Genomic DNA, 23475 nt, shown 5'->3' on the forward strand with positions numbered 1-23475 from the left:
CAAATCACATACCTGAAGATTATTTTTCAGTAAAATCTATGGCAACTAGATCTCCTCCATTAGATAACTACCTTTAAATTACATCCAAGAATCTCCTTCCAAGTGAATGAGCCTTACATGATTGCATGTGCATACTTTCACCCAACAACAACTGAACCTGACATCTGTTATTTATATTTTGCAAAGAACTTTAAATACACTAAACACCTACAAGGTTCAAAAATGCCAGTGGCCAAGATGAGCAGACCAATTAATGCCCCTATTAAGGGTAAAGCTGTGGTTGGAAGTCCCAAAGAACAGTGTAAGAGATAATATCACAGCCCAAAGCCCTAGCTGTGGGAAGTCTGTCTCAGTTCATAGCTTCTTCAATTTCAAAGAATCAAACCTCAAAATACAAGCCAAGAAGTAATGCTGTTGTCTAAAGAACCGCTGCTGTAAAATAAAACTTTAAAATAAATTATCACAAGTTTTCTGAAAGAAAATTAAAATTTGCTTAAATGATACAAGCAGTAGAGACCATATATGGTCACTTGACAAGAGCACTCTCATTCCTAAAGCTTATTTGTGTCAATTTTGGCTGAAAATTTGTAAATTATCTACTTCATACAATATTGGGTACCAAACAGCATCTACAAAGCATTATTATGAACAAAATAAAATTAATACAATTGGCATTTTTGAACCATCAGAGCAATGTAAAAAACTAAAATGCAATCCTATACATGTACACAAATAAAAGAGTCAGACTCCCTTGGGCTAGGAATTAAACCAAACTGTCTTAGAGAAACTTGTTAGACAACATGACAGCTCAAAATTGACAATAGAAATACCATCTTTCTTACAGGACATAAGAGAAGACACTAGCTTTTCCTTGCTTTGAGATTCAGGACAGATAAATGTAGCAAAGAGGCATAAATTCAGAATTACTGTAAAGGAATATATTCTTCTTCACTGATGGGAAATCATGCTCATCCTCTCAAGATTTCCTTTTTCTCCCTTATTCTGCATTTAGCATTATATAAAGTAAGTGTATAAACAGTTTGCTCTCAAAGAACATTTACTTCAAGCCAAGCACTTCTGATGTATTAAACATACAATTACAATTGTTCCATAGCTTAAAATTAATGCTCAGAATGTCAGGAAGGGTATTTCCAGAAGGGAGACATCTAGAGAAACAAGAACATCCCTTTCTCTCTTGACCTGTCAGAACCATTTTGCACATTTCTAAAATGAAAACAAGAGTTTATGAAGCAAGAGGAAAAGTGCAAGTAAAAGATATACCCAACAGTCTGTGACTTTACAAACTGCATCTTCATCTAATATCATCTATCGTAAAAGAACACATGAATGACCTGACTCTAGCCTGAGCTGCCAGCCTGCATTTTAGTCATGCTGAAAAGAAGTCAAGAAGAAACAGAACATTATGTACAGAAGGTTATTGACTTTTAAAGAGGGTGGCAGAGAATAATTCAGGTTCTCAATGGGAATTCTGTGCCTAATTGGAAACAGAAGCAGGAGCATGGTTATCACAAAGAGAAAGTAGCACCCCAAGATACAGGACAATCATATGGCAGGAGTTTCTCTCCATGCTGCATTTAGCACTGTAATTTAATTCCTGTGGGTACCCATGGTGAGATTGCCTTCGAACAAGCTTAAGCAACTAAAGCACCCGAGGTGGTTTAATGACTGCACCAGCACCAAACTAAAGCATTTCTCCATGCTGGCATCAAATAAAGAACTACTGATTCTTAATAACAAACAGAAGTGTTTGTTACTGAGGGGGAAAAAAACCCACCTTCTGACAGAACTCCTGAAATTATGCATTGAATGCATAATTTTGCATTCAATTAAGTTTGCTCAATCCTCTCCAAAACTTGAGTATCTCATAAATCAAATTAATTACTCAATGTATGCAGCATATATGTTAGCTAGACTTGCATTCTGCCTAAGAGCACAAACTATACTAAAGCTGATTCTGTTTTCTCAGTTCTCACAGGTATTTTCTGAAGGATAGGATGAAAGAAGTATAAAAGACTACAAGGATTAGTATGTAAGCAGCTAATTGTTTCTAATATAAGTTGTACACCTCACAGGCAAAAAAAAAGACCTGTGGGTCCCTCCTGGTGGACACCTACTTGAACAAGAGCCAACAATGTGCATAGGTTGCCCAGAGAGGTTGTGAAGTCCCCATCCTTGGAGACATTCAAAAGCTATTTGGACACAATCCTGGGAACTGTGTCTAGGGGCCATTGCTTGAGCAGGGGGGGGTTAGACTAGATGACCTCAAGAGGCCCTTCCAACCTCATCTGCACTGAGACGTTAAAATATGAATCCATATATAAGGAGATTATTAACTGTTTCCAGATTAGCATACATTTAACAGTAGGATTACACAGATAATCCACAGATCAAAGGAGTCAAGGAGTCAACAACTTAACCACAATATGGGAAACCATTGCTACAGCTCAATCTGCCTTACTCAGTAAGGCAGGGCAAAAGCACATGGTCCATGTCACTGTCAATAATGTCATCTGTCTGAAGAGCAGAGAATGTGAAATACATTTACTTGGATGAGAGCAGATACTACATCACAAAAGATGATGAAAATTTGTGGCATCAGCATGGATATTTAGCTGAACATAAACTTTGTGCTGCATTCAGGCAAATTTTCAAGATACAAGAATCAGACTAAGAAGGTAAAAGGGCCACACTATCAATATCTTCTTCACTGAAAAAGACTGTGCAGTATTGTACCCCCTTCTGGCATGTGTCACCATGTATATACCATGCCAAGAGAAAGTACTGGAGATAATTCAGAAAACAACAGCATCATCATTTAAAGGACTGAAAAATGTAGCTTAAGAGTTCCAAAGAAATATGTCAAAATGCAACCCAACCACACCTAAGCATTTTCATAAACAACAAAATGTTGATAGAAGAGTTCTGCCTTTGATTTTGCAGACAAATGTGTAAAATTATGCAAGTGCCAAAATTTGAAATCAAAATGAGACCTATTTAGATGTAAGGCTATTCTTCATATTTTACTTTGTTTTAAAGACTGCAAGGAGAGACACCTAAAAAAGATCAAGTCTTGGGGTTTTTTGTTTGGGTTGTTTTGTTGGTTTTTTTAAAGTAAGTGAAGATCTATTATTCAACTGTGCTCCACCCCTTAAAAATTAGGGGCACAATTTTAGACTTGAAAGAAAAACTTAATTTCAAGAACTTCTATGATTTAAATAGAATCTCATTAAGTTCCCTTAAAGATCTCTGAAAACTGGCATCCACAATCTTTATTGTAGTTAAGGTAAGGCTCTGATGAGTACAGTATGATATATGACATTCCACAGTTTTTCTAACATAAGCATAGGAAACTAAAGAATTCCGGTAGGTTTTGGAAAGAAATCCTGAACTTTTTGAAGAAAATGTCATTTTATTTGTTTAAAGGAAACAGCATTCCAGTGTATTTCTTCCTTTAAAAGATGGCCATTTGCTACATGTTTTCCTGTTGGTCTCCAAGAACCTAACCTAAAACCTGCTAGACACATTCTTCATCTGCCACAGGTGTACATGCAACTGAAATCACCTTATTTAATGAGGAGACAGCAGACTTTTGAAGCTTATTTCAGATAATCTTGAAAATCTGGAGTTAAGTAAGACAGAAATACCTGGCAGCTGTGGTCCCAAGTTGATATTTTTTTAAGAACCTGCTTGCTTCCCCAAAATTTCCCCCCAGCATAATCTCTTTTTCTACTTATGCTTAAAAGAAAGACTGTTCTGGAAGGAAGTGTGTGTCTCGTGTTTACTATAAAGAAATTACAGAGGAAAGCTGGAGAAATGGATACGTACAACAAGATGCAAACATTATTGTAGCAATAGAGCTTTTGCCATAGTTAAATTCATACCATTGTCTATCACATAGACACAATTTCCACAAAACCATCAATTCAAATCAGTATATTAGAACTTGAGGAAAAAAAATTACAGTACAAGACCAAATTAAAATGGGAAGGCTGAGTTTTCTTAAGCAGTACTCACACCAAGAGCAGCTTGGTAGGTAACTTCGGAGGGGAAGGTGAAGGAAGGCCCTGTTGTGACTGGGCTGCTGGGGGGTGGAGTCACAATCAGCCCCGTAGTGCCAATATGAACCTGGGAGAGAGAAAAAACCAGCAGGGTCAGTTCTGCCTAGTTTAGTACGAGCTGGTTTTGACACAGCTGTAAGCTTCATGGTCAAACTCACCACTATTCTACTACTTGGAGCCTTAAACCAGAACTAATTTTTAGTTAGATACTCACACAAACAGTGTTGGATCACACTGCTCACTTTTTTTTTTCCATTTCTCAGGTCTTTGGAGATAGATAGAACCAGCTACATGAAACACACTTTCGGTTTTCTTTTTTTTCCATAAAAGGCTGTCAGATCCCAAAAATGTGCAAATAAAGCATATTTACTAGCTCATGTAAAACACCACCAATACCCCTTGAGCTCCATTGATATTTCTTTTCCCGAAGTGTAATTACTCTGTGAAACAGCCAATTTTTCACGAACTACTGAACAAATAAATAAAGTCAGATAAATATTTCTACTTACCACAACCAGATTAATATGCTACATTTCTGGAATTAATGTAATTTTCAAGTTGAATATTCTACTTTTATAGCATGCACTTTATTAATATTCATTATTATATTCAATTTAGAAAAAAGAAATCAAGAAATTAAATCACCCAAGTTTCTAGTTTCCACAGTTTAATAAAAATCTTTGTGGCACTTTAGAAAATAACAACTAGCCTGCAAAAAAACTAGCCTACAAGACTAAACTCTTTGCTATCATTATATAAGTAAGTGTTAGAAAATATTTTCCTTAAATGCCCTCATGTTGGAAGATAAGTTTTTTGAAAGTGTATAGTTAATATTAATTAGACATAATTAATAATTTTAAATAAGTAATCTGACAGGATCAGAAGCCTCTATAGTTACAGCTGATTTCAAGTGAATTACCTGAGAAGGGGCACTACAGGACAGTCCCGTCAGCTCGCTTATGCGGGCTGCTGCCGTTGGGTTGCTGGAGCTGATGAGGACAGGAGGACTGATTTCCATGGAGTGGCGATTCTGAGAAGACTGTGAAGCCTTGTTGGACATGGTGAGGGAGGTAAAAGAGTGTCGTTTTTTGGTGTTTTTCTTAGTATCGGTGTGCTTTTGGGTTGAATTGTGGGCTGCCCCAGAGGTACCTTCTCCAGAGTCAACAGCAGAACCTGAGGGCTTGTCCAATTCTATCAACTGTTTGGCTGCTGTGTTAAACTACAAAAACCAGTACATGTTAGTATTTTTTTATTCATAAAAGTCATCTGAACATAACAAAATATCTCTTTTCCTTTTATTCATAATATAATTTAAACCATGCAACTTAAAACTGTGACAAATCAGTCAGTAGAGAGTGACAAATTATTCATTACGAACTCAACACACTTACTTTTGGGCTGGTCTGGACTACCCATCACAGGTAAAATTTCAATCAACAGAGGACATAATGCCATAATACCATAATGGATTAATTCAGCAATAACCACTGCCTGTATCATCTAGAAGTCAGACTAAAATGTAGTGGTCCCCTTTGACCTTATAACAGAAAAATTTGTGTAACAAAACTTCTTGGATGTTTATTTAAGCTTTCAGCCTTTTTTTGTCTTGATTATATGATATAATCCCACACCTTTGCACGTGGGCTCTTGAAGATATTCCTCCTAGTGTCCCTTGGTACTTGTGCACATCTTCCCTGCCTGCAGTGAAAACACAGGCTTCCTAAATGCAGGTTTAAGAACATAGTAGGACAGACTAAATATCCAGCTATATCAGTACACTGCCTGGTAATAAGCACCTACACAGGCATAAGATGGCATAAGGAGAAAAGAAATATATACGGGCAATTTTGTGGAAATACCTTCTCAGCTTCTGAATTTTCTAATGTAGAGGCACCATCTCTGTGCCAATTTTTCTCTTTTTTTTAAGCTTAGCTAAAGAATTTTTGTTCACAATAAGATTTTCTATCTGCTAATTTGTAACAACAATACTACATTAAATGCAAACAAATCCTTCCTTTCTAATGAGAAATGAGGAATCCCACACATTTTCTTCTTACAATGAAATGTAAGCTATGTAATGGGGAGGAAGAGAGGAAACCAACAAACAATCCCTCCACATTTTTCAAAAACCCTTTATTTTCAGAAAATCTTAGAGCTAATAGAAATAATAATGTCAGAACTCTCATTTAATCACGAGCTGAAGTAACACCAGCACCAGTTTTCTGAACATGTACCACTAAATATGAATACTGTTACTTGAAAAGTGTAGATGATTATGAAGAAAGGAAAACTCTTTTCTGAAGAACGTCAGGGTGAAAGAATGAAATTAGTCACTGTGGAATTACCATTTCTATTCTTCAGCATATTATTTCTTCTATTTATTTTACCATTTTCCTGCAAGTCTTGAGATACCTACTATGCTCATGAAGAATTTTAAAGTAGTATTTTACTTCATCAAAACTTTACTAGACAAACAACAAATCATTAATCACGACAGCATCAACACTGATTTAAATGCAGCTCCCACAAATGACTGGCTTATACTCTGAATACAAGTAGATATCTCTAGATATAGATATATAAGGTAGTGTAAAAGAACCAAGATTTTTTTTTTTTTAATATAGAAGAGGTTTTCAAGTGATATTTGCAAGATGTCATCTAGAAGGAATTTTCATATACAGAAAAAAGACAAAGTTCAAAACCAGGACTACTGGAACAATGAGGAGTTGACATAAAAACATTCTAGGGAAGAGGAAGAACTACATGGAACATACTGCAGCGGAGGAGGGGCATAACGGGGGATTTGAAACAGGATATGAAGTTGAGAATATAGAATTTTTTCCTAAATGTTCTTATTGTTGGTCCTTCAGAATGCAACTGAAGAGAACTGGAATCACAGGATCGTTTGGGTTGGAAGGGATCTTCAAGATGATCTCGTTCAAACCCTGCTGCCATGGGCAGGAACACCTTCCACTAGACCAGATTGCTCAGAGCCCCACCCAACCTGGCCTTGAGCACTTCCAGGGATGGGACAGACAAAACCTCCCTGGGCGTCCTGTTCCAGTGCCTCACCACCCTCACAGTAAAGAATTTCTTCCTAATATCTAATCATAACCTATCTTCTTTCAGTGTGAGTCCATTCCCCCCTGTCCTGTCACTACACAGTTTTGTAAAGAGTCCCTCTCCATCTTTCTTGTAAGAAAGAGGGATAGGAAAAGACAATGTCACAGCAGTAACCAATCCTATGAAAAAGGTGGATGCTAGATTTTTCTTCCTGCTAGTACTCAAGACGGATCATACGGATCAAAATAATGTTGCATTATTTGTGTATAACAGAAGATAGAAATAGACCACTTTCTCCAACAAAAAGCCCATTATTTAGATGATTACTGAATTTTAAATTTAGAGCAAACATACTTTAAACAGATCAGTGAAAACATTATTTCATTACAAAACACTGATATGAGGCTGAAGGATATGAAACAAGTAGAAAATAAGACCAAAAAAAGCATACCCTGCTGTTCAGCTTGTCAGGGTCTTATTTGTCATCACGGAAGAACACGCAGGCTTTTCAAAGTCTAATAATTTTATCTATTTTGCACCTTTTTTTTTTTTTTTTTTTAACTCAGATTGAAATTCTTCATGTCTTTCCTGAGTATCTGGGTATTCCATACTGTCTGATACAATGGCTGCAACTGTTTCTATTTTTATGTAATCTACTTCCTTATTTGCAAAGAACTGCCTAATCGGAGAAGTTAAGGGATCACCCAGGGATGAAAAACAAAACCAAAAGCCTCTTTGCTAACACAACCCCAAGGTACCTGTTACACCTAATTATATTTGTTTACCTCTAGAAGCTATCAATGCCAGCAGAATCTGATTACTCTATACAGTGAACAACCTATTAGGGAATAGTTGAGACTTGCCCATGGGATCGATCCAAGACTGATTCAAATATAAGCGACATTCTGTGCTTTCTTATGCAGAGAAGCAGGCAAAAGACAGTTGCATCAATCTGAAGATGGAAGTGAACTGATTACTGGCCTCCCCTTTGAAGTAACCTGAGGACAGCAACAGCTGCAGAATATTTGTCAGAGTGCAGTTTACATCTCTTCTTTGAGAAGAGAAATTAAGAACTTGCAGCATTCTCCAATGAAATGGCTAGCAGACATTCAAGGTCACCAAGGGAAAGCATCCAAGTCATGCTAAGAAGCGTTTCAATGTAGCATTCCTTTCTGCAACAAATACCTATGTATCTAGGCCCGCATTTCCTGCATCAGTTGTTTTCCTTAACAGACATACTTTCATTGAAGCTTCTTTACTTCAGCCTTTATATTAACTTTTTTTTTTTTTTCCCATTCAACAAAATCTTTGCTGTAACAGGAAGCCTGATCCAACTCCCTTTCCCACCAAACCCAGGAAACAGAAGAACTTTCCAAAGAGGGCAGGACGGAGCGGCTGGCTGAGCCACGTCTCGGTGCTGCAGCAGGGCTGAGGTCAGCACACAGCTTCCGTCTGCCCGCAGCCATCTGCAGGAATTACCACTACTGCAAGGTCTCTTAGAGTTGTACTTTGCTATACTTATTTTACAAATTAATTCAGGTGTTCTTCACTCACACAAAGGTAAACAAAAGCTGACATTATTTTCTAGTGACAATTTGACTGAAAAGTGATTCCTTTTCCCTGATTTTATTCCCTGATTTTTTCCCTGATTCTATTCTGGGCATTTATATTTGTTTATGAAGTCTTTAATTAGATCAAAACATCCAATTTGAGGTCTAAGAAATGTATATTGTACCCAGAACTGCAATCTATGCAGAAAAATTCTAATAATATCTATTTAGTTACGAATAATCTTTCTTTTTAGAACAGAGATAAATATAAGTGTTATGAACTTAATCATATATTTTCTAAACTCACTGCATTTTATCTCATTACTACAAAAGAACCTGGCTGATCCGGTTTTAATGCAAATACCTTGAAATTCCAACAGTCAAAAGTCTAGCAATTTAGATTTATTAATCAGGTCTTAACTCTAGTAAAACTAGAGGGTTAGTTTGGGTTTAGCACTTCTTACAAAGTAGAATTTAATTTTCTTCAATGTTTGAATTATTTATTTTTCTTTTGCAGATAGAAGTAATTTTTTCATAATGTTATGTGTCTGCAGATAAAGAATGTTGTGAGTCAGTTAAAAAACTATAGTTTTAATAGAATCACTTTTAAAATTTCTCTCAAAATGTGTTCAGTCTTACTGTTATTATTACCACAAATTTAATAAGTGAAAGTTATAGAAGAAAAGACCAGAGTAGCAAACATTGAATCATAAAAGGGCAAAATCTGCCCTCAAATATGATCAGAGATTTTCCTGGACTTCAACATTATCTAAAATTTTATCCTCATTGTACAACAAATATCACAATTATTACACCTGTATCACAGAATAAACATCACAGACTACGCCCATTTTATAGTTAATAACTTCAGAAAATCTCTAGTAAATGGAGCTACTAATTCACATTTTTAAACAAAAATATGTGGACTAACATACACAAGGTAAAAGGTATGTCTGTCATTATAACAAAAATAGGCAATGATTACAGGGTTGGGAAATGCAATGAAAACGACCATACAGAAATCTTCCAAAAATATTAATTACTTCTCACCTTCATTGTCTTTCATAAAATAGGTAAGAATGGTTTGCTATACTTGTTTCTATCATCTGTGTATTTTTCAGACCAATAGCTCTATACTCTCAGAAACCAGGCATTTCAAAATTTAAACCCATAGTTTACTGCACATCTCGCTGCTCTTCACCACAGCATGCATTTCAGTTTAGTACATACTGAAAAAACCCACCTATCTGATTTGAACTAACTATTTGGGTAAAATTTATCATTCTAGACTTTCCATTCACTTTAGTGGGGATTTGAGAATGTGTACTTAAGTGTTGGTGCCTGTTCTAAAAAGGTGAATTGAAAATACATTTTCCTAGTTGATAGAATCAGTCTGAAAACATTAAGACAAATACATTTTGTGACTTTCATTTTTGCATAATATTTTTCAAGGCCTTATCTCCTTTTTGCAACTTTTGTAGAGATAGGAATGTAGCTGTTAGCTAAACAGTTAGCTCAAGTGGCAGTGCTAGGAATGGGCTTTTTCTAACAAGGCTAAGTTAAGTAATTTAGTTTGAAAAAACACTACAAAAAGCTTTAGTGGCTGAATTGAAGGGGCAGTTAAGTGCAAGAAGCTAGGAAAGAATACCCAAGGGCAAGAAATTGTTAAACTGGCTTTTAAAAACTTCTTAAAGTGAAGCCAAAATTGCACTAAGCAAGTTGAAACATTTTTGGTCTTGTTTTTACAGTCATGTGAAATTTTCTATCCCCAGGTATACAGATCCTTACATCAAGCTATAAAAATAAATATATATATTTTCCCTTTTAAAAATAATAAATTCTATGTTGGTTGAAACCAGTAGTGTTTTTGGAAGTTTCCATATCATTTTCAGAAATTGAATTAATAAAATCTGATTTGATTCTTAGTATGGTTACACATTTCTTCTGTGACCTGAAGTACATATTTCTCATTCCAGAAATAATGTGAAAATACTCTTTTCTTTCATCATTCTGCCTCATTTATTTAAATAAAATACTGTCAGTGCAGGGAAGTGTATCTTACCAAGTATCCACAGCATACCTATCAGAAAAGGACAAACACTATTCCAAACCTCTCTATCTTTCTGTAATGCAAATTTGAATAATCATTGTGGCTGTACACACTGTTCCTAATCACTGGTGTCTTTCTATGAAAAAGATGCAGCTTTCAACTCTTAAAACTGAAAAGATGGGGGAAATTTTCTCAACTGCTACCTCTTACTGTAAATTGTAACACATATGAGAAGTGCAGGAAGATACAGAAGCTTTTATATATGACTCTGTTGATGACAAAGGTGATCCTTTGGCTGTTTCACAACAACCTATATTCTTTGACTTCCTAGTTGTCCTAATTTGGTTTTGAGAGGCGGATATTAGGGACAGTGCAAAGCTAACTATTTCTCTGACTTGCTGACTGCTTTCATTATGTGGCTAAGTGTGGTTTGGATTGACTGCATGACTCCAGTATTACCAAGAAAACAGTGACTGCCTCCAATTACACTCATTTCAATTCCATTCAACAAAAATAGGTGTCAAATAGCTAAGTGAAAATCACTGGTTCAACTGCTGAGGCCATTAACTTTCCCAAAGAGTATTCTAGGTCTAAGATTACTCATATCTCAGGTTATTTTAGAATCATCACCAGTACTGATTATTTTTCCTTTCAGAAAATTAAATACACAGTGGGCACAGCCTTACTGAAGATCCAGCTTTACTCACCTCAACATATGAAATTGGAAATATTCCTATCTTGTCAGCCAGCATTCCTTCTGCCCAGTTTTCATCCACACGGCGAATTACAGTCAGAACATCATCCTGTGTGAACATGCAGTGATTATCTCTCCCAGCTCTAATTTAACTTCTCATTTAATTTTCCTCCATAACACAGGGGTAATCAGAGAAGGCAGGACATGGACAAGAACCGCAGAGAAGGCACTCTGTAAGAGGAACATGCCACTTTTGGGGTCGAAGTCAGTTCAAGCTGTTCCTTTTCCTATTTTGTCAGAGTTCAACTAACTGCCCGCACCTCAGCGATCTGATTTCATCCTTAGTGCCAGTCTTCCTGTCATGTTCAGTCCATGTTACTCATCAGCCCCGCTTTAATTCCTTGGCAATAATCAACAGAACCACAACCATTTTCCTTCGCAACTGATTACCTAACTTCCCCTAGATGTTTTTCTACTCAAGTACTTAAGAACATTGCTAGTGATATGACTTCTTTCACATCTGCAATTTGAGTGTTTCTTTAGAAGATGGAATATTTTTAATTCACAACTTAGGTTATTTCTCATAAATTAAGGACATCACTACTGCAATTATGAAAAATTGCATTCTCAGAAATAAAACCTCGAAGAAATTACATGTAATTTAGAAAGAGAAGGCAAAACTAATCAATATAGAAGAAATACTTGCAGAATTACTTGTCCTTTTCATATGTGTGCAGCTCCAATAAGACATGCAGATAAGACCACAACACAGTTGTATTATTTCTTATCCAAGCGAATGAAATTATTAGAAGAAAATAGTAATTCTATTCTCTTTTTACCTTTGCAAATGGTAAACAGTCTTTATCTGCTTCCTTGTCTTTTACTTCAAAATCATAAAGTGCTTTGCACTGAGGCGGAGGTTGAGGTAAAGGTTTAATAATCTGAACAAAATTGGTAGGAAAAAAGCCATGGATGCCATTGACTTCTCCATGATACCAATTTTCATCCACCTGTCGACGTAAAATGATGATGTCTCCTTTACTGAATTTAAGATCTCCAGGTTCTTTGCCCTCGTAGTTATACAATGCTTTGGCACACGGTAACTGAGGTACACCCTAAAGAGGAAGAAAAAAATAATAAATCATTAGAATTAGATGAGCATTACTAAATAGAATTTATATTCTATTTTTGGAGAGTATGAACGAAACTGCAAAGTATGAAACTGTGACGTAAAATTATACACATATTTTATTGCAATGATTTCTATTGATTTTACCCACACATGTACGAAGAGCTTCAATTCTGTGCAGTCTAAAGATCCCTCTAAGTTTCATTATGATTTTTAATACTGCTACAATGTTGCTAGGCACAGGAGAAGCAGAGAAACATAATACTTTAACCCTCATGTACTAATTCACTAAGATTAAACATTAAAAAAAACAAAGCAAGCAAACTGGAAAGCAACCTGACCACTTGAGAGATCTGGCAGAACAATTCCACAAGAAAATGCAACGCTGGAATAACAAATTTGCTATAAGACCTTTAAGGCATTTTTACTGCCTTCTTATTATCTTCTTCACCTTATTTACTTCATGAGCACAGAGTAATAAGGATGAGGACATAATGGAGGTGTTTTCCAGCTTGAAAAACAAATCTCGATTTATTAAAAATGAGAAATTTCATGCTGGAGCAACTCTTTTAATTCCATTACTTATTTAAAACCACTGCTAATAAGAATTACTGGAAAAGACCTGTTGAAGGTGTACATCCTTGGGTTTCCTGCACTTGATTCCTCTGTAATATCTGAAAACTATAGATCATTGCATGTGTATCAGAAGGACTGCAATTTAACACTGTCACCCTCTCTGATATACATTGCAGGTATTATTTTTTAATTGCTCAGCCTGTACCTCCAAATTTTGCAAGAGAGAGTCATAAAACTCTACAACTCTAGAGCTAGGGCTACTGCCTTCAAAACTCTCTTTTCTCCAAATTTAAAAACCTGGAGGGGTGCTTACCCCCTTAATGATGCAAACAGCAGTAACCTGCATTACTAATAGAGTATTTCCAAAGCAAAGGCAGCCTTTATAATCACACTGAGCACAGTATTTCACATCTTTGATGTCAGCCCATATGGAACAGGCAAATTTTAATGAAATTCAATGTTTCTGATATTATTTGCCACATCTACCCCACAGTATGTCTCTCCTCTCAAGTCCTCCACCAGCTCAGACTGTAAATTGGAGTTGCACTTGTAATATCTCAAGAGGTCACACACAATGTAAGGAAATTCTCAGAAGGAATTATCACTTTGATTCTGTCCATTGGGCAGAGTTTTGATAATGTATTTCACATTTAACAAAATTTTATCTTTCAATATAATCCATTTTATTCAGACAGCTTTAATTTTTGTCCATGCATATTAATAATGGCTGATATGGATAAATAATATCTCAAAGATTAACCTGGCTAGTAATTTTTTTTTCTATACCAAAGAGTCAAAGGAAAACCATATGTATATACATAGGTACAGAGGAGTATGATTTACATACAAATACAGGAATATCAAAGTGCATTCTATTGCATCCAGGATGAATATGGAAAATATTCTATTAGCAGGATCCAAGAAATTGTTCACAATTTGTGATCTCCAGACTGAAGCAAATAATATTTTTCTTCATGGTCACGCTTAATTGCATCAGTGCACAATGATGACACACTCTGTACAAACCTGGATATGGAAAAAGACACCAACTAGAGAATTTTGTGGGCCTCAACTGAGTGAGGGAAAAACTAATGGTCAGAATAGAAGAATTAAAAAATTATATATATGTATGTATGTATGTATGTATGTATGTATGTATTTTTTAGTTTTATGTGCTCTGCAGAGTAAACAGAGAATGAAGGAAGCAATCAGTGTAGATGGGGTAAGAACAAGTGTGAATAAAGAACTGTGGGGGAGAGGAAGCAAAAAGAAATACACCTCTAAACAAGAGAGGAAACACTGCTTGCTTATCCCTTTCCATCACAATAACAAACAAACAAACAGATGAGAAGCCAAGAATTACTTGACAGAAAGCAGGCCCCAAGCAATTAAGGCTACTACAGGACACAGGAATCTCTCTTGCACTGGAGGTAATAGTTTGAATTCTCCCAGGAATCACCCCATTGTCCTGGGAGAAAGCTTTCTATGTCCCCACACTGAGGAATAAGTTTTAGATCAGCTTTGTGCATAAAGTACAGTTGGAAAAAACCAAAATCTTTAAAAACAAACAAAATCAAAACAAGCCGGGAGTACCAGTGCAGATCATGTCAAAGCAATCAAACTTACTAGTCATCATTTAAGTGTTAGAACTCCATACTGCATTTATGCAGTTTATCACAAAGGCTCCCACAAACAAATCTGCATACAAAAGTACAAACATCTGTTTATGTTTTATAGGAAGTTCCTTTCCCAGTGTATAGGTTGAGTTTCTGCAAAGCTTGTTTCCCACGTTAAATAGAAATGGTTCCAGTCCATAATTCCAAATAAAACAAAGTTCAACAAAACACAGTTCCCAGTTGGACTGCCAGGGATTAAAGAGAAGTAGTTAAATGACTGAGATGAGAAGTGGATGACTTTTCCTTCTCTCCCAGGGGGAGGATAAAGTGAGAAAGTGCGGGTGCAATGGGGAGGGCTGTTTTCAGGGGTACAGGATCAAGAGTCCTCAAGCACCATCTTCACATTCCTCCTTCTCTGAGCAACCTGGAGCCACAGCTCATGGCCGGCACCTTCCAGGCCCTTGTGGTTAAGGCAGCTTCAGCCCCCCTTCTGCCCCTCCAGCTGCTCACCAGGAGAGATGGTCATGAGGATACACTGAGCCAGATTTTCATTTCACTCCATGTCTTTCACTTGGCTAAACATGAAAGAAAGGCTTTGGAAGAAAAACTTTGCAGCCTACCCTTAAGTTTACAGCTGCCACTTACCCTGCCAGCTCTTTGAGCAAGCAACAACAACAACAACCACCACAACAAAAACCAGACAAAAACCATTGTAGGAAATTAAAATATAAAATTCAGAAAGACTCCACACGACAGTTTCTTAGAATTATTTCCTTAGTCCTTATGCAAAATACTTATGCAAAAATATCTGAATTTCTAATGCTACTGCTGAAAGACAAACTGTTTAAATTCATTTTTAGCTAAGGCATGGATATACACACATTTCACACGCCAGATTCCTTTAAAGAAAATAATACATGACGACATCAAAACAAATGGCTTAACAAGAATTTGAAAAAATGCATATGCATTCATATATGTGATGCTCAGGTTCCTCAGTTTTCTTCTCCTAACCCAGATATTTTGTCTTAGAAACCTACAGAATGCACCATTTTGCTCTTTGGATTTATACTTTGTTTTCAGTCACCTTATTTTAAACTCTACTTTTATTTTTTTAATGGACAATATGCAACTGTATGTATTTTTCATAAGCTTAAGCTAAGAGAAACTTATGCGTGAACAGAAACACGAGATCTGATTTCCTGTAAAAAGGAGCTTCGGTGGCAGAAGCCCAAATGTAAATATGCTTACGCTGGCACAAAACAGTGTTCATTCTGTACTTACTGCACTTGAAGAACCAGCAGAGGCTAAAGTAGCAAAAAATAATAAATCCTCTCTCAAGGAAATGAATGGAACAGATACTGGATCATCTGCATCTCTGTTTCTTTCAAAGCCTCCCAGACACGGTGCTGCTGGTTGCCACTTCTCCAAGCAAGCAAGGCATTCCCTGTTCTCTGGTTGCAAGATTGGGAAGTGGCCTGGGCTTCCCCGTGAGCCAGTTGAATTTACCCAGAATAATTATGCTGGTTTCACCTGTCTGAGCTTCTTAGACACTGAGTGTTTCCAAGAGGCCAGGAAGTAGTACCTTTCATAGAAGTACTGCTTATGTTGGTAGCAAGACAAACAAAAACAGTCTTCTGAAACTGTCTACATGGACAAACAAAGCTCTATCAGCTTCCAGAAAAATCCAACCTGCTCAGATACTTCAGCAGCAGATTTTAGGCTGACCTTCCTTTGCAGAAAATCTAAAAACTGGAAGTTGATCCATGTCATGAGAGGATCTTTAATAAACATCCATTATTTGCAACTTTCTTACACAGAAAGACAGAAAATTGGTTTTTCATCACCTACATTTTTATTTTCTTTCCACACAGTATCTAAATCAAACCAAGAGTCACATTAATGACCAGGACAAGATGAGAAACTATCACAAAAAGATCTCAAATTACACAGCAATTAGAAATACAGTAAGTCTAGTGATACAGAGGTAGATTTTTTTCAGTCAACTCTTCCCCCCCCCCCCCAAGAACCAGTACTGTAAGACATACTTGATTGCCAGTGAAAGGTGCCTTTACATAAGGATAACATAATGCAAATGTTTGCAGCCAAAACTTGTTTGCAAGGCAGATTTGGGTCAAGTGAATTCTTTTTGTGCATGTTCTCCAGTCGGTACAGGCATAACTGAGATCTCCTCTTCAGACTCCTAGTCATTCAAACCTTTTGAAGAACAATATTGCTTCTTTTAAATCTTCTGGTCTCTTCTATTTCATATTATTGTTTTCTTGATTCAAATCTTTCAAATGCATCCTTCCTATTACATTTTTTAAAGTGTATTTTTACTTTCTTGCCTTCTTTGGCTTTACTAAGCTGTCCAGTCCTGCATGCAAGAACATCCCCTTTTGCATCTGTATTTTTTTCATGTCTCTTTCATCTCACTGGCTCCAATAAGTAGTTTCAAGTCTTAATTTATAGCCACCTGATCTGTGTAACTCAATTTTCTTTGTTTCAGCCTCCTTTGTTTCTTCCCTGCTTGCATTTAACTCTTCATGTACTTTGAGACATAAAGCATATGAAAATACTTTACCAAAGACCTTTTTAAAATGCTTATATTAAAAGATGTGTTTTCTTGAGTAGGATTTCCTTCTAAAGGAAGGAAACATGTTCCCTGTGTTAAGATACAGGTATATTGCTTTGGTCTGAACAAAATAAATACTCAGTTTTGTAGGACAGACCAACCTAGAGGCAGTAACATTTGGCACTACATCTCCCTGTTTCTTTATTGAGCTCCAGAACACGAAGTGTTTCCATAATCCAAGAAGAATGTTAAAAGCTGTCTCCCTGCAGTAAATGCATGTCCCTGCATTTACTTTTCTCATCTAAGAAACAATTCAAACAAGGTCAGATTTGTGCAAAGAAAGGCTGACTTGAGTGTTATTCATCTGTACCAAACATTAACTTGTTAGTGTAATCAACTCTACATACTTCTGCCATCACAACTATCTCAGAAGACTGCAGAGGTCATTAGTACAAATGAATTTATTTCTAGTTAAAGTGTCTCTGAGGTTTCTGCTATCTGGATGACAAAAAAGTAAGACATTTTTATGTCAGGAGGCTGTATCAAGTTGCCAGTATACTGTAGCCAGTATACTGTAATAGCCATAAAAACAAACCTTTGGTAAGATCTGATATAAATTACTATTGCTCTGTGAATACAATAAACTAGGGTTTGGGGTTTTTTGTATAATAGTTCACTAGATTAAAGAAGTGAGCAATATTAATGTTGGTAAGTATATTCATCTCTACTGGTTTCCTATGATACAGCTGTACTAAATCTCATTTTTCTCCACACACAAAGCAAATAACCAAACATTAAACTTAAAACAGTAGAAAACTTGTACTTGTTTTGAAATGCTATATTCAAATATCTTTACTTGCTATACAGCTTTTGATTTTAATAAAAGTAGAAGTTTAGCATCAAGAGGAAACTAGCTAGCCAGGTTACCTTGATCAAAGAGACCAGGTTTGAAACCCAACCATGTGTAACTTAACCATGACCTACATAACAATCAGCATTTTGAAGAAAGACTACCTTAGGAAAAATACCAGGGTGCACAATAGAAAACATAATCAAGCCAACATATTTATTATACTTTTGGAAAAGCTGAATAACTGCAATCAGTAAAAGTTTTAGGATCTTGATAAATGAAGAAACAGGATTATCTTTTTACTATTGCTTAATTTAACTGAAATTAAAAATTCTTTAGTAGACCTGCAAAGCTTCCCTAGGATTAGCTATTACAGAATATGGTAAATTTTCTCTAATGCTTGTACATGATAAGGAGCATCAGCAGTAACTCTAGATCTTACAGTGTATGAAATATCAGAATACTCTTTAAAAATTCTCAAGGTTTCAGCCATCAAATGCAGGTTGTCACACCAAGTGCTCCTAGAGCCCTTTGCCTGACTCTTTTGAGGACTTCACCAGTTAACTTTGTTCTTGGAAACTTGCAGAGTTCCACAGCACACACTCAGAGAAGCCTGTATTTTATAGCAGATGGGTAGCTCCTTTATTCATGTAAGCAATTCTTATGTCTTCTTTTGAGGTAAATTCTCAATGACCGACTTAAAGTAGCCATTTTATTAAAGCCCTTTTTGCTTCCTCTGTCTTAACAACTTTTAGAAGAAAACATTTTGGCATTTTTTCTTGTCTGATGTTAAGAAATAAATATAAGATTGTTTAATGTAAGTATGAGCAACTCTCTCCCATAAAGTTGTTTCAAAATTAAAAGCTGGAATACAGAAGAATGAAAGGAATTTGAAAATGTTGCCTTAAGGCCTAAGCAATCACACTAATAATATGGCAGGTTAGGAAGGGACATTTATGAAACTTTCCAAAGGCACTTCTCCCAGTCCTTTTCTGTGTAACACCTGTCTTTGTAAACACTTTTTTTCAAATTAAAAAATGTGTCTTCAGAATGCCACCTTCTTTTCTTTGCCTAGTCAAAATGCAAAGTTGTCAGCTACTTCCTTTCCCAAAGTTTGTTAAGAAAAGAAAATTCGGAACACTTTTCACTGAGCTAAACTCCTAAATTAATAAAATAAGTAAGTAAAAAATAGGAGAAAGTGGAAGAGAAAATTATATCCTGCACACAGCATATCCTCAAATACTTTTAACTGTATGCACTAGACAGCTTCAAGATTGCTTCTTCCACAAGCAAACAAAATGAATTATGAGAAAACTGCTCTGCACAGGAAAAACTGAGGAGGTAACTTTCAAGCTGCAGAAGAGAATGCAGGTCTGTATTGCTGTTGATTTGCATATCAAACAATCCCATTCCGAATCTTTAAAAACCTTTAGATTATTTACTACAAAACATTTTTGCTTTGAAAAACCCCAGATCCTCGTAAGAATCTAAACAAAACCTTAAATTGCACACTACACAGAGCTAGGATGTTTATGTAAAATAACTATTTCCAAAAGCAGTGATTTGTTTGAAAGATATGCTCTTATAAGCTGTTACACCAACATCACTGCTCAAACTGAAAGCACCACTATCTCCATTAGTTTTCTCTTGGTATGTTACAACTCATGGGTATTTGATGTCCCCATCAAACCGCAAATTTTTCATGTCCAGTGCCACCATACAGCAGCATGTAATCTAATCTCTTTTAGCACATCAAGTTAATATGCAGCACAGGTTCACTCTGCTCTTAGATTCTCCTAGCAGTGCAATTTCCAATGCATTCTCTTTTCAAGTAACATCACCTATGGCTTCTAAGACAGGAACACTGCATACTGCAAGAAGAAGAGAAATACATCCACCCCTCTTGGCAAAGATACATCTACAACTCTGAAACTGCGTACATACTAGTCCTACTCCAAAGTGCCACCAGCTTCTGTATGGCCCTGAAGAAGTCTCAGTTTGGGATGTTAGAATATATCTAATGTTTCCCAATCATATCCAATTTCTCATAATTAAAACCCCCGTGAACATCCAGAGTTACAAAAATAGTGAACACCGAGTGCTTTGGAAAGTTCTGTTTCAAATTCCTCTACCCCTATAAAACTGCAGAAAATTACCTCCCAGTTATTAATTTCATCTGTTTGAAAAACAGTTTGGAAAATGAAAAATAGATGCAGATGGTTACTGATCCACTAATGTACTTTTATTTTTTCTAGCTGGCTTGAAAAAAGTGTCTTTATAATTGTAAGACAGAGTGTTTTTGGTTTTTTTTGGCGGGGGGAGAAAAGAAGAAAGCAAGCAGAAAAATGTAGCGAGAAAAGAAGCAAACAAATTTAAAAATATCAGGATAAAGTATATGAAGGTCAAGTGCCTGACAAAGACCTAGCAAAAGACTTTGAAATAGTATGTCTCAAGTACTTTTCTAAGATATATATATCCCTGAAGGTCAGAGTACTGAACAGAGTACAGAACCATTTGACTGTTCAAAATACCTAACTGCAAGATAGTAGTTTTGTGTTTATCAAGAAGCCTCATTTTGCACAGCTATCCAGTAAACTTTCCGGTGCCAATAATTTCTTAAATATCACTTGCATTTTTTGCTTATTATATGAACATAAGATCACAAAACAAGAGAAAAACCCCCTCTGACCACTACCAAAATATAGGCCACATCTCAGTGTTGAATTCTTTGCCTAAATTCCTTCTTACATGGCTAAAACATAGCCCTCCCTTTCACTCTTCATTTTAGCTTCCACATAAACTGGAAATTACACATCTTTGGCATTCTTTTGCTGCTGCCTAAATGCATACTTACCCTTCTAATACAGTGATTTAGAATTTACTTTCGCTGTCAAAAGCCACAAATGCAATTGCTTAAACAGCTAAATAATTAATTCCCAAACAAGATGTGCTATTCTGAGTTCCAAGGCCAGAACAAACAGAAATTTTCACATAAACTCAGAATGCTTTTCTTTCCCGTTGGCTTAATAGGAGGCAGCTAGAGAAGCCACAGACCTTCATACACCCTTCCACAAATAAAGCATCAATAACTACAACTGCTACAATTCCAAATCTGCCCTACTAACTGAACTGCCGCCTAACCTTAAAACAACTTCCATGAGTCACCAGAAAGGAAGAAAAAAATTTAATTCACCAAAATATCCAAAAATCAACATCTTGCTGTAATCTAGACAGTCAGTGGGGCAGACAGACTATACACAACAGCTGGTGAGATTTCTGTACCATATGTAGTAGATAAAGATACAGAGATACAGTAAACAGCAATCTCAGAGAAAGGAATCATCTTGCAATGCTTAGAAACATCTCCCTTTGGTTTAATACAGTCTTTTTTTTTTTTTTAAATACATTAACACAAAACCTCACCACATTAGAAAGAAATAAAACGGAATCTACATAAACCCATAGGGCATTGCTAACACCTAGAAAAGATTCCATGATTAATGCTGTACTACCAGGCTGTGCTATGCTGGAGTAGTGGTAACAAATTGAACTATGTCATCTGTCAGTCTTTTCATGGCTAATCAGAATACAGTATCTTCTTTCATTTTCTGCATTAAACATAAGTCATCAACATTGGAAAAGTAGATGCATTTTACTGACCGCAATCAAATCCTCTCACAAACTGAACTTTACAACAGCACTTTACAAATCACTTTACAAAACAAATTCTGCTTGCTTACTTTAAAAGAAAAAAAAACCATGTTAATCTACTTAGTGCAGAAGATTGGAACATTTGGTTTCTCAGCAAATCACTGGGACACAGGAGGCCCTTGTCCCTACTTCAGGGAGCTGGTATTTTAACACAAGCTTCAAAAGTTCCAGAGGGTTTACCAACAATGTAAAAATTTAAGAGTAATGCTCTGTTCTAAAGGTTTTTGCACTTTGAAAATGAACATAAAGAAACTTCCCTCAATGTGATGTGCAAATGAATATGTTTACTTCTTGCACCAAGAAAAGGTGAGGGAATTCCAGATGAGAAGACAGACTGAAAAAAAATCTGAAAAGAATAAATGAGAAATGAGATTGCTAAAAGCAAAATCTTACTGAGCTTTGAAGGTGAGGAGTTAGAACATGATACAGGAGGAGCAAAGCGAGCAAACGACTCTGAACAAGGGAGTGACTTGGTGAGATAATTCTTGGTAAGATCAGCATGAAGAAATGCTCCTTTAATCTCTCAAATATTTTGCTGCCAAAACTTGGACAATGGGAAAACACAGAGCTGCAAATTAAGAAGTTGCTGCATTTTTTTATGAAAACCTGTCAAGGTTGACAGGCCTGACTTTTTATCTGAGCATGCTTTCCTTTCCACTATGATCAAGTGTTTGTTCCCCACCAAAACAATACAAGCTCTAAAATTACAACGGCCCTCTTAATGGTATTTAAAATGAGAGTAACCACAGGCATCTCTCCTGTCTGAATTTGATTTTACAATCCTGAGATAGCATCTGACATTCCATTACCTTCTGAGAGCGTGTTTTTAGGTTTATTTACCATCACTTCCACTATTTTGTAAATGTTCAGGTGCTTATTCAACCTTCTGAATGAACCCAAAATCACCATCACACATCCTTCTCAGGTATTCCCTGCAAACTTTTGTTGCCAGAAACTGGAGGGACTTTCACTAAGCCTGATTTAGGACTGGTATCATGTCCTCTTTCTCTTAAAACCCCCTCACTCTCTTGAAATTCATTTGGCATCAATTTGATTCCTTTCATATCCTGACTTCAAACAGCTTCTTGCCTATTGCAGAGAAGAAAAGGTGCTAATCTTAGCTGTCACTGTAGCATACACAAATATACATCCACTGCATGCACAGACTAAATAACAAACTCTAGTTGCTATTTATTCTTACTCATCTTTTAAATTTTTCATGCTTCAAAGCAAAGGATTTTTATGGCACTCTACCTGAAGCAGCTGGTCAGCATTTTGAAAAGGCAATGAATACTAGCTGAAATTATGCGTCTTTTCTAAAGATAAAATTCCTGTATGCTCTTTACTATAACAAAAGAGCCAGAAGAATGGTACATTAACATTTATCTCTTGTGCAGTGACAAGCTGGAGTGTGCACTTCCTGGTTATTTCATCCAGTCTGTAAAAGTAGACAAACAGCAAACAAGCTTTCTGCTCAGTTTAGTTCTACTCAAACAGGCTTGAACACATAGTGCCTACAGAAAGGATTATGCTTCACATTTCATACTGTTCAAATGAATCTATTTTAACATAGAAGTATTAG

At 36.2% G+C, this 23475-nt stretch overlaps 1 protein-coding gene across 2 annotated transcripts in view; it reads right to left on the minus strand.

Annotated features, from left to right (window-relative positions):
* SH3RF1 (SH3 domain containing ring finger 1) overlaps positions 1-23475 on the minus strand; it is an 85626-nt gene that overhangs the window by 20987 nt on the left and 41164 nt on the right. For both annotated transcript variants that reach the window (XM_069013691.1, XM_069013692.1), the window contains exons 3-6: positions 12276-12551; positions 11450-11545; positions 4999-5298; positions 4036-4146 (exon numbers count right to left, since the gene is read on the minus strand). In XM_069013691.1, the coding sequence (XP_068869792.1) occupies positions 4036-4146; positions 4999-5298; positions 11450-11545; positions 12276-12551 (783 nt within the window). The remainder of the gene's footprint in view (positions 1-4035; positions 4147-4998; positions 5299-11449; positions 11546-12275; positions 12552-23475) is intronic.

The sequence above is a fragment of the Aphelocoma coerulescens genome, chromosome 4 (genome assembly GCF_041296385.1).
Source record: "Aphelocoma coerulescens isolate FSJ_1873_10779 chromosome 4, UR_Acoe_1.0, whole genome shotgun sequence".
NCBI classification, from domain to species: Eukaryota; Metazoa; Chordata; class Aves; order Passeriformes; family Corvidae; genus Aphelocoma; species Aphelocoma coerulescens.